The sequence below is a fragment of the Pristis pectinata genome, chromosome 11, assembly GCF_009764475.1.
Source record: "Pristis pectinata isolate sPriPec2 chromosome 11, sPriPec2.1.pri, whole genome shotgun sequence".
In the NCBI taxonomy this organism is placed as follows: domain Eukaryota; kingdom Metazoa; phylum Chordata; class Chondrichthyes; order Rhinopristiformes; family Pristidae; genus Pristis; species Pristis pectinata.
In genome coordinates, this window is record NC_067415.1 from 10,501,625 (window position 1) to 10,513,885 (window position 12,261).

Below are 12,261 nucleotides of genomic sequence, written 5' to 3' on the forward strand. Positions count from 1 at the left end.
TACCACCAGGCTCAAGGACAGCTTCTATCCCACTGTAATAAGACTATTGAACGGTTCCCTCATACGATGAGATGGACTCTTGACCTCACAATCTACCTTGTTGTGACCTTGCACCTTATTGTCTACCTGTACTGCACTTGCTCTGTAGCTATGACACTTTACTCTGTACTGTTATTGTTTTTACCTGTACTACCTCAATGCACTCTGTACTAACTCAATGTAACTGCACTATGTAATGAATTGACCTGTATGATCGGTATGCAAGTACAAGTGACAAGTACCTCAGTACAAGTGACAATAGTAAACCAATACCAATACTTTTTAAAAATTCCATATTTGTTTACTTGGATCTAAATTTTCCAATTGCCATGGTGATATTCAAATAAGCTAGGTCTCTGGTTTCCATTCTAGTAACATGACAACTGTGCCACCATATTGAGTGTATTCATGTTGAAAACACAAGTTTTGCTACTATTGATTTTGAAAGGCACTTTGACCAAGTAACCAGTCTTCACGTGGATCTGTAGCCCTACAGGTGTTAACAAGAAAAAGTTAAAATAATGAGAAATTAAAGAAGATGATTTTGGTTAAAACTTTTTTGCTTCTGAGGGGAAACTTTGAAGATGGATTATTAGGTATCTGCTACCATTGCAGAATACTTCCAGGGAGATTTTAACAACTTGTCTCAAGTTTCATTTGTTTGTGTTAGCTGCAGCCAAATCCTTCTCTTCCTCAAATATAGATTGCAAAAACTTTGCCCACATTTTAGTTGGAGAATTGAAACAAGCTTTAAACTTACTGAGTTATTGGGATTTTTTGATCAAAGGTAAACAGTTGCTAAGACTTGAATTGTTAATGATGAGACTTGTGGGCAGAAGCTTTCATAAATTGTCATCTCACTCCATCTTTTCTCATTCTGCATTTTATTTAATTCTACAACTTCTTATCTCCTTCTGCACGCAAAGTAATTTCCAAATTATGGGACTGGAACTGTTTAATACACTTTGTCAGGTATAATTTAACAAGTCAATTATCCTTTTACCTTGAGTGTACCAAACCCTCTGGTTTGCGCATTTCAGTTATTTTTCTGTTACGTTACCTCGAGGAGAGATTAATTCGAAGCTTTCCATATTCACTTTACAATACGTTCTTTGCTATAATTACAGATTTTATAATTTGTTAGAGGTGCAAATGTTTCAGAAGACTGCCTGCAACCATGCTGAATACTAAAATCCGATGCAAGCAAGTGGTATGTGCCACTTCAAAGATTACTGTACTTGTCACTATATCCTTTTGATGTATTGGTACCAGTTTGTTCGAGCATTGTTGAAATTCATTTCAATATTGAGGTGCTTCAGAGCCACACTAAATTCAGTGCTCAACTATTGCTAATGGAAATCACCAGCAAAGAGACAAAATCCCAGGTGAATGTCAGAGAGGATCTAACAGAAGCAGCATGCTAAAATAATGCTCAAGCTCTCAGGATATCAGCACAACCAATGGTCTTATCAGGAGTGTAATGTTTATGATTTTTAGCAATTCTGTGTATGATATTGGTGCAGAGGGTATTTGATGGTCTTGATCGTGAGGGTGTTCAGTCATATGTGGAGACCAGAGGAACTGGGATTGTTCTCCTTGGGCTAGAGAAAGCTAAATGAAGCAGTTCCCACTGCTAGAGAATTGGTAATCAGAGGATAATTTAAGCTCTCAGGCAAAAACTGCAAGGGAGAGTTGAAGGGAATTGTTTATTTTCTACTTCGTGAACCTTTAACATCTGAATATACTGTCTGAAATGATGATAGTCAGCCTCCCAATGGGATGCATTAGATCCCAAGAAAGAAGAGCAAGGCAATTCTCCTTGATGTCATGGCCAATATTAATCACTCAACCAACAAAATATTTTTAAAAAATCTCACCTTTACATTAACATCATTGCTTTTTTTTTTAAGAACCAGTCATGTTTCTTATTAGATAGTCATATCTACAAAGTATTTGAATAGCTGTAAGTATTTTCGGGATCTTTGTTTGTAAAAGATGCTGCATGGCTCCTGTGGAGCATAACCACCATCATTCAGGAGATGGGCCAAATGGCCGCCTTCTGTGTTGTAACTATTAGTGTAAGTGTGATTTTTCTTCCTTTACAGCTGAGAGAAAATTCCTTTTTTGATGCCCTAAACAAAGTTTTGTGACTGTTCTTGCCAGCTCCAAGAGCAAAGGAACTCTTGCTAAATCCATGATTTTAACAGAAATTAACACAAATTTTTGACCCATATCCTTCATGTATAAATAAAAACAGGAATTGATTCAATCATCTTGAGACATCATAACAGGCTGGATATGGAGAAGGTGTTTTCTCTTGTGAAAGAATTTAGAATTTGGTGCTATTGTTTAAAAATAAAGGCTTGCCCATTTGAGACCAATCAGCTACAATCTTATTGAATGGCAGAGCAGGATCGAGGGTAGGGCGGCCTACTCCTACTCCTGATTCATATGTTTGTATGTAAAGCAGAATCATTATCATTAATATAAAAAAGGAAATATAATGTGAATGCCAGAAATCTGAAAAAGAAATGCCAGAATTGCTGGTTGTCTGAACTCGTTGAACTCAATTTTAAGATGGAAATCTCATCCATTACAGCCAAGTAACAGAAGTCATGTATTGTGCTTACCAGTCTAGAGGAGAATCATCCTGCAGTCGAGTCAGATGATTTGCCCTATTAGCACTCACTTGAAGATTTTGATGGCAAGACAGTACACATGCTTTAGGAGCTAAAGAGTCATCGAGACCACCAACATGGAATCTTAAACTGAACTGGCGACTTAATCCACTGGCTTGGTAAAGGAGTTGAAGCTAGCACTTAAACAGTGGCACCAAGTTCGACATTCTTTCACAAGAGGAAACATCTTCTCCATATCCAGCCTGTCAAGATGCCTCGAGTTGTTTCAACCAAATCCCTTCTCATTCTTCTAAACTCCAGCTTGTCTTGAACAACCTTTCCTCATTATACACTGATTGCCACATAAAATGCTCACTCATACTATGTAGGTGTCACTGCTGGAGACCAGTATTTATTTGCTCTTGAACTGTCGAGGTCCTTATGGCGAAGTTACTTTCACAGTTCGGTCAAGTAGGGATACCTACAATTTTGGACCAGCAACGATGAAGGAATGGTGATGAATGAGCGAGGCAGGATAGCAGGTCACATTGTGTTTCTAGCTCCCTTTTATCTTTTTTTTACAAAGCTCTATCTTTCTAACTTCCCAGAATTTTGAGGTGAAAATAATTAAAAAATCATTGTCCTACAAGACTCTTGAATGGACTTCTTGTACAATAAAGATGAACTCTTGATCTCTATATTTACCTCTTAATGGTTCTTGCACCTTATTTGACTATCTGCACTCTACTTTCACTGTAACTATAACACGATATACTGCATTCTGTTGTTGCTTTTCCTTTTGTGCTACCTTAATGTACTTATGTGTGGAACAATCTGTGTGGATGGCATGCAAACAAAAGCTTTTCACTGTATCTCAGTACATGTGACTATAGTAAACCAATTACCAAAATGGACATATACCTAAATGTAAGTCGTTGTAATCCCAAGCACCTGCTGGCTTTAATTATTGAACTATCTCTTTATGTCAAAGTATTTACTCAAATATTGGAGGATAATGCAAACATTTGCCCCACTATCCAAGCACAGAAAGACCTTTGTTTAACCATAGGTTTAATGACAGTGTCTCTAGTCTTTGGAAACACCTGTGAAACACAGAGATCAAGTACATTGCTGTGAGGAATTTTCGGTATATGTTAAAGAGACTCATTAACAGCAAGATTTTAATGGCACAAATAAAATTTTCTTTGTCTTTTTATTCACAGTGGAGTTTATGTACCTAGAACTGGCTTCATTGCAGTCTATACGACAATTTGTGGAGCATTTCAAAGCGAAGAACCTTTCACTTCATGTTTTGGTGAATAATGGTGAGTTGTAAATTATCTTTGTGGAGTTATAGAGTCATACAACACTGTGTCCATGCTGACCATCAAGTACCCATCTTGATGTGACCAAAAGCTTGGACCTAGAGGTTTTCAGAAGCTCTATACTAATTCTGTTTTCTAGCACTGTGCCATAACCTTCAGTGTCATGGCGTTTCAAATTCTTATCTAAATACTTAAATGTTATGAGAATATCTACCTCCCCCCACCCCCCTCCTCCCCCAGACAGTCTGTTCTAGACTTCAACCATCTCTTGGGATAAAACCTTATTTTTCAAGTCCCCTTTAAACCTTCTTTTCCTTTCAAACTATTGCCCTCTGGTTATAGACATCTCTGCTAAGAGGAATGGTTCCTGTGTTGTAAATCTTAATGATTCTATGGCATTATAAGCAATTTCCTTTTGATCGTTACTATTGAATCTGCTATAACAACCCCCAATTTATACCGTAACTTACCCTGCCTATGCCCCTCATAATTTCGATTTCCTCAATCAAAACCCTCCACACATCCCCCCCACCTTCCCCCTCCACCTCAGCATTCTCGAGTCCAAGAGAAGCAAACCAGCCTATTCAATCTCTCCTCATAACGGTATTGGTATTGGCATTGGTATTGGTTTATTATTGTCACTTGTACCGAGGTACAGTGAAAAACTAGTCTTGCATACCGTTCGTACAGGTTAGTTCACTACACAGTGCAGTTACATTGAGGTAGTACAGAGTGCATTGAGGTAGTACAGGTAAAAACAGTAACAGTACAAAGTGTCACAGCTACAGAGAAAGTACAGTGCTATAAGGTGCAAGGTCACAACAAGGTAGACCATGAGGTCAGAGTCCATCTCATCGTATAAGGAAACAACATTCAAGTGCTAGAGGTTGGTAGCTCATGGTTTCAAGAGTCCTGGCGATTAATCTGCTTGCTCCCGCACCATACTAATCTTTGAAAGTATCTGGATCATGCATTTAGCATAATATGGGAACTGCAGTACTAGCCAGGTTGCATCATTTATTCGAATGTAATTGCACAGCATAACTCTTTCTTCCTGCTATCTTTCCTGTAATGTGCTGAGCAGAATCGCACACATACTCCCTCCGTTGCGTGTTTATTTTCTGTGCTTTGGTTCATTGCCGACACGGTGGTGTGATTATCCGTGTCTATTTCTTCATTTATTTTGAAACTGGTGCCAGGATTGTTGGAGGAATGAAAATCAGAGAGAATAGAAATGAGATAACCGGGATACAAAAAATGAAATTAAAAATTAAGCTTCATGGAGAGAATCGGATTTGAAAGAAAATCAGTTCTTAAGTAGAAAGGAGGCCAAGTGAAACCAACCAGCATCTGTGGAATGAAGAGAAGAATAGTGTTACTCACATTGGTATTTGATTGTCCTGACCTGTAATGCGTAGCCTGAAAAGTTGTTGAAACAGATTCAATGGTAATAATCAAAAGAAAATTGCTTTTCTTAATCACAGAATCATTGAAATTTACAGCACAGAGGGTGGCCATTCATACAGTCTGAAAAAGAACTAATCAGCTCCTTGGATGGCAGCTCTGCACATCAGGTGCACATCAAACACTCTATAAATGGAGCAAGGGTGAGCTGGTGAGGCAGCATTTGGAATATTGTGTTCAGTTTTTGTCTCCCTGCTATAAGAAAGATGCCATTAAGCTGGAAAGAGTGAATAGGAGATTTATGAGGCTGTTGTCGGGACTGAATTATGGAGAGAAGTTGAGAGCCAGCCGGGTTCAATTCCAGCTGCTGTCTGTAAGGAGTTTGTATGTTGTCCCTGCGACTGCGTGGGTTTCCTCCGGGTGCTCCGGTTTCCTCCCACATTCCAAAGACGTACGGGTTAGGAAGTTGTGGGCATGCTATGTTGGTGCCGGAAGTGTGTCAACACTTGCGGGCTGCCCCCAGAACACTCCACGCAAAAGATGCATTTCACTATGTGTTTCAATGTACATGTGACTAATAAATAAACATCTTATCTTATATTGGGATTTTATTCATTGGAGAGTAGGAAAATAAGGGGTGACCATATAGAGGGGTATAAAATTATGAGGGGCATAGATAGGGTGAATATGCAGTCTTTTTCATGGGGTTGGGGAATCAAGAACTAGAGGGCAAAGGTTTAAGGTGAGAGGGGAGAGATTTAATAGGAACCTGAGGGGCAACTTTTTCACCCAGAGGGTGGTCAGTACATGGAATGAGCTGCCAGAGGAAATGGTTGAGGCAGGTACATTAACACCATTTAAAAGATACTCTTGACAGGTACATGGACAGGACAGGTTTAGAGGGATATGGGCCAAAGAGCTTAGATGGGAATCTTGGTCAGCATGGACCAGTTGGGCCGAAGGGCCTTTTTCCCTGCTGTGTGACTCTGTGACTCTACTCAGTGAGTAGGATGTGAGACTAAAAGGGCAGATCTTTGGAAGAAGCAGGACAGGCTGAATTTTTAATTCATTTATTGATGGACATCACTGGCAAGATTGACATTTACCAACCATCCCTGATTACTCATCAGGAAATATCGGAAGGCAGTTTAGAGTGTTGAGTCATTTGTTAGTCTGGAGTCACATATGATCCAGATCCAGTAAAAATGGAAAATTTCCTTCCCATGATAACATGAATTAACTAGAAAGGTTTTTCTAGCAATCTGGTAGTTTTGTGATCACTATTTTTGAAATTTCCTTTTTTTAAATTTCAGATTACTTTAATTGCATAAATTTAAATTCCTCAGCTGTCATGATGTTATTCAAATTAATCTCTGATCATCGAAGCTTCTGAATAATACTGAACTAAGTTAATCATTATGCTACTGTACCCATTTTACTTTTTTCTGGACTCTTTGGTTTCATTTTATGATTCTAACCTGATGGATAATGAAGGGAGAGTGAAATCAGAGGCAGTCAAATGGACGCTGATACCCGATGAACTGGTGTTGTCAGAGTTGTTCTTCAGAAGGGAAATTGAGCCCAAGTCTAGTCTAGCTGTTCTCATGGATTCTAAATATTCCATTGGAGAGTTTAAAAAAAAATTCCCATGATCTCAGCCAATCTTCCTCCCTCAGCCAGAGCAACATAGAACAGTACAGCAAAGGAACAGGGCCTTCAGCCCATGATGTTGTTCCGAACTACTGAAGCTAATGACACCTAATCCCTTCTGCCTGCACATGGTCCATATCCCTCCATTCTCTGCACATTCATCTGCCACCTGGTCCATATCCCTCCATTCTCTGCACATTCATCTGCCTACCTAAGAGCCTCTTAAATGCCTCTATTGTATTTAGCTCCACCACCATGCCTGGCAGCACATTCCAGACACCCACCACTCTCTGTGTAAAAAAAAAACTTGCCCTGCACATCTCCTTTGAACCTTCCCCCTGTCACCTTAAATGTATGCTCTCTAGTGTTAGACATTTTGACCCTGGGAAAAAGATACCAGCTGTCTACTCTACCTGTGCCTCTCATAATTTTATCATGAGATTAATTGGTGATTGAGATCATCAATGTTTGTAGCATCTTCCTGTGCACAAAATGGATTCACCTGTGAAAGACAAAGGACTTCACTGTTTGAAAAATATTTCTGAAGCTTTGGGAGGTTAGTCCTGAAGTATGAAAGGATGGGCAGTTGGTAAGATTTGACAGGAGGTGAGTGTTGTTGCTGCCTGTTGCATTGGGAAATGGGTGCCAAGGTATGGGATCCCTGGGAGTGGGATCCTTGTGATAGGGCAATAAGTGGAGAGGGTTTGTGAAACCTGATGATGCAAAGTGCAGCGAGGATGAGTGGTCAAGGGCACAGATTCAGGCTGCACTGCGGGATATCCCAGTATAAATTGTGGTGGATTAGGAACGATCAGGTATCTTGATTTTAATTACACTTGTGTCATCTTTTTTTAATGGGTAGACGGAGTTGAAATCACCTTTCATGAGTTCCCAATCCCAAAGCATTTAATTGTCAACAACCCAGCAATGGGACTGAGACCTGTGTTCACACATATTCATGTACTTGAGTTGCTGTCAGACCCTATTTTCAGTGGATCTATCTGAAAATAAATTAATGTTTTGGATCCACGTCATTGGAATACTCCCAAAGCAAATAATTCTGAAGCCTGTTCCGTTCACTGCTAACCCCACTTTACAAAACCATGTCAATCCCATTGAATTATTTATTTAGTGACAGCTTTCAAGATGAAAGATCAGCATTATTCCATAATTTTTCTGGTGCAAGTTTGAGTCTTGAATATCTGAATATGAAACTGAACGTTGAAACATGAATAGGTTATTTACATAGAACATAGAACATTACAGCACAGTACAGGCCCTTTGGCCCAGAATGTTGTGCTGACATTTTATCCTGCTGTAATATCAATCTAACCCTTCTCTCCCACATAACCCCCTATTTCTCTATCATTCATGTGTTTATCTAAGAGACTCCTAAATGTCCCTAATGTACCTGCCTCACCAACTCTGCCGGCAGTGCGTTCCATGCACCCACCACTCTCTGTGTGAAAAACTTACCCCTGGCATCCCCCTTATACCTTCCTCCAATCACCTTAAGATTATGTCCCCTTGTGTTAACCATTGTCGCCCTGGGAAAAATTCTCTGACTGTCCACTCGATCTATGCCTCTTATCATTTTGTACACCTCTATCAAGTCTCCTCTCATCCTCCTCCTCTCCATAGAGAAAAGCCATAGCTCACTCAACTATCCTCATAAGACATGCTCTCCAACCCGGGCAGCATCCTGGTAAATATCCTCTGCACCCTCTCTAAAGCTTCCACATCCTTCCTATAATGAGGTGACCAGAACTGAACACAATACTCCAAGTATGGTCTAACCAGAGTTCTATAGAGCTGCAACATCACCTCGCGGCTCTTGAACTCAATACCCCAACTAATGAAGTCCAACACACCATACGCCTTCTTAACAACCCTATCAACCTGCATGGCAACCTTGAGGGATCTATGGATGTGGACCCCAAGATCCCTCTGTTCCTCCACACTGCTAAGAGTCCTGCCATTAACTTATTCTGCCTTCAAATTCAATCTCCCGAGGTGTATCACTTCACACTTATCTGGGTTGAACTCCATCTGCCACTTCTCAGCCCAGGTCTGCATTCTATCAATATTCTGTTGTAATCTACGGCAACCTTCTACACTATCCACAACATCACCAACCTTTGTATCATCAGCAAACTTACTAACCCACCCTTCCACACCCTCATCCAAGTCATTGATAAAAATCAAAGAGCAGGGGTCCCAGAACAGATTCCTGCGGAACACCACTGGTCACCGACGTCCAGGCAGAATACGCTCCATCTACCACCACCCTCTGTCTTCTATGGGTGAACCAATTCTGAATCCACACAGCCAAGTTTCCCTGGATCCCATGCCTCCTGACTTTCTGAATGAGTCTTCCATGAGGAACCTTATAAAATGCCTTACTAAAATCCATGTACACCACATCCACTGCTCTGCCTTCATCAATATGCTTTGACACATCCTCAAAGAAATCAATGAGGCTCGTGAGGCACGACCTGCCCCTCACAAAGCCATGCTGGCTGTCCCTAATCAGCCTATGCTTCTCCAAATGCCCATAAATCCTGTCTCTAAGAATCTTTTCCAGTAATTTGCCCACCACTGAAGTAAGACTGACTGGTCTGTAATTCCCAGGGTTATCCCTACTCCCTTTCTTAAACAAAGGAACAACATTTGCCTCCTTGTACCTTGTATCTATTTAGCTCCTTGTACCTAATCAGGGAAATTATACTTAACCTTTTATCTAACTGTATATGTGCATCATTTCCCCATGACCCTTAATACCTTTGGTTACCCAAATCTATCAATCTTAGGTTTAAATTTAAAAGCTGACGGCTTTAGTTGGTACTTATGGAAGAGTATGCCTTTGTGGGAAAATTCATTACAATCAGATAGTAGATGTGGTCAATATAGAGAAATCAAACAAAAATTAAGTGCATTGATTTATGGTGTGGCATTTTATTACTGCTGGAAATAAAAGGCCATGTTGTGGTAATCTAAATTGTACCAAGTTTATAAATGATGAATGTTAATTTTATTCTCATGACTGTTAGGCTTCATCAAGCTGAGAGATGTTAACAATATGGAGAGTTCTTCTCTTCCAGGCCTCACCAATATATTGGAGACACAAGAGACTGCAGATGCTGGAATCGGGAGCAAAAAACAAATTGCTGGAGGGACTCAGCAGGTCAGGCAGCATCTGTAGAGGAAAATGGACAGTCAACGTTTCGAGTCAAGACCCTTCATCTGGATTGGTGAAGGGTCTCTACCCGAAACATCAACTGTCCATTTTCCTCAACAGATGCTGCCTGATCTGCTGAGTTCCTCCAGCAGTTTTTTTTTGCTCACCAATCCATTGCTGTGAATTAAGCATGAATGTGATTAGTGTCAATGGAAGCAAACATTTAATAGTTCCTTATTTCCGGTGTGTAACAATGTGCTTCCCGATATCTCCTGTGACTCTTGTGTTAACAGTGTGCACCTTGCTTGGACTTCACCTCCCTTATTTACTCACCCAATCAATAGAGGAAGTTTACCGTTATCCTTTATTAAGGAATGGTTGCATTGAGAATGTGTGCCCAAATATAGTCCATAAGCAAAATAAAATTGCAAGCAGGGATGTGGGACCAATCAGAGTCCAACGTGGAAATCTCCTCATGGAGACAGAGGGCATGGCTGAGTACATTACATCAGTCTTGATAAAGAAGAAGTTCTTTTTCCCTTTGTCTTTTTACAGAACAGCACAGGAACAGGCCCTTCAGCCCATGATGTATGTGCTGAACACGATGCCAAATTAAACTAATCTCTTTTGCCTGCACTTGATCCATATCCTTCCACTCCCTGCATATTGATGTGTCTATCTAACAGCCTCTTAAACACAAATATTGTACCTGCATTCATCACTACCCTTGGTAGCCCATTCCAGGCACCTACCACTCTCTGTGTAAAAAATAACTTGCCCCACACACCTCTTTTAACTTTCCCCCTCTCACCTTAAATGCATGTCCCCTAGTATTTGACATTTCTACCCTGGGAAAAAGATTCTGAATGTCTACCCTATCTATGCCCCTCATAATTTTATAAACTCCCATCAGGTCTCCCCTCAGCCTCCGACACTCCAGAGAAAACAACCTAAGTTTGTCCACCGTCTAGTTGCTGCTGGACTCTCAGTAAAGGAAGATGTAAGAAAAGATATAAGATATCTTTATTAGTCACATGTACATTGAAACACACAGTGAAATGCATCTTTTTGTGTAGAGTGCTGCCTGCAAGTGTCGTCACGCTTCCGGCGCCAACATAGCATGCCCACAACTTCCTACCCCATACGTCTTTGGAATGTAGAAGGAAACGAGAGCACCTGGAGGAAACCCACGCAGACACGGGGAGAATGTACAAACTCCTTACAGACAGCGGTGGGAATTGAACCCGGGTCACTGGTGCTGTAGTAGTGTTACGCTAACCACTACACTTCGTGAACTGGCTAAAAAGTCATGAATATTAGGTACTAGAAAGGCTAACTGCACCGTGGATTTCTGACCTAGGAGGCTGAGGGAACTTGCAGATGCCCTAATCTTCCAAATATCTGCAGATTTAGAGTGATGTCTAAGGGCTGGAAAATTACAAATACTACGTTGCCTGCTCAAAGAAAGTTATAGGGATAAACTCAGTAATTGGGAGGTTCTCAAAATAATAATGAGAGACATAATTGGTTAGAGAAACCGATGTCTATCTAATGATAGATTTTTAATGAACTGTAGCTTGTGGCAAGAGATCAATTGAACATTTTAAAAGCAAAACTGATAGATTTTGTTAGCAACAGATGTTAATGGATACCAAAACCAAGACAGGTTGACAGAATTAATGGTGAGATGTTCAAGAGGATAAATAGCTTGCTCCTGTTCCTCTTTACCTAATCATGTGCTTGAGTCCCAACACTTCTCTCCTGGACCAGTGTGCCTTTTCCCCATTTGCCCTTGTACCCTGAACAAGGTAGGTAACAAATTAGCATGATTTTTATTCCAGCAATAAAGTAAATAAATTTGAGAAAGTGGGTTAAATAGAGCTTTGTGATATGATCATGTATCTGTCTGATAGAAGGTCCTTTATGGAAACACCTGGTTATTTAAGTTCTGTTTGGCTCCAGTCATTGTTCTGAAGGTTGTCTGTGTACTGCAAAACTATAAACCTAAAAAAGTAGTTCCAGAATTTTTCACAAAAATGTGTTCAAA

General features: G+C 40.3%; 1 protein-coding gene across 1 annotated transcript in view; it reads left to right on the forward strand.

Moving 5' to 3' along the window:
• dhrsx (dehydrogenase/reductase (SDR family) X-linked) overlaps positions 1-12,261 on the forward strand; it is a 204,489-nt gene that overhangs the window by 98,234 nt on the left and 93,994 nt on the right. The window contains exon 4 of the mRNA XM_052026158.1: positions 3,881-3,982. Coding sequence (XP_051882118.1) covers positions 3,881-3,982 — 102 coding nt within the window. The remainder of the gene's footprint in view (positions 1-3,880; positions 3,983-12,261) is intronic.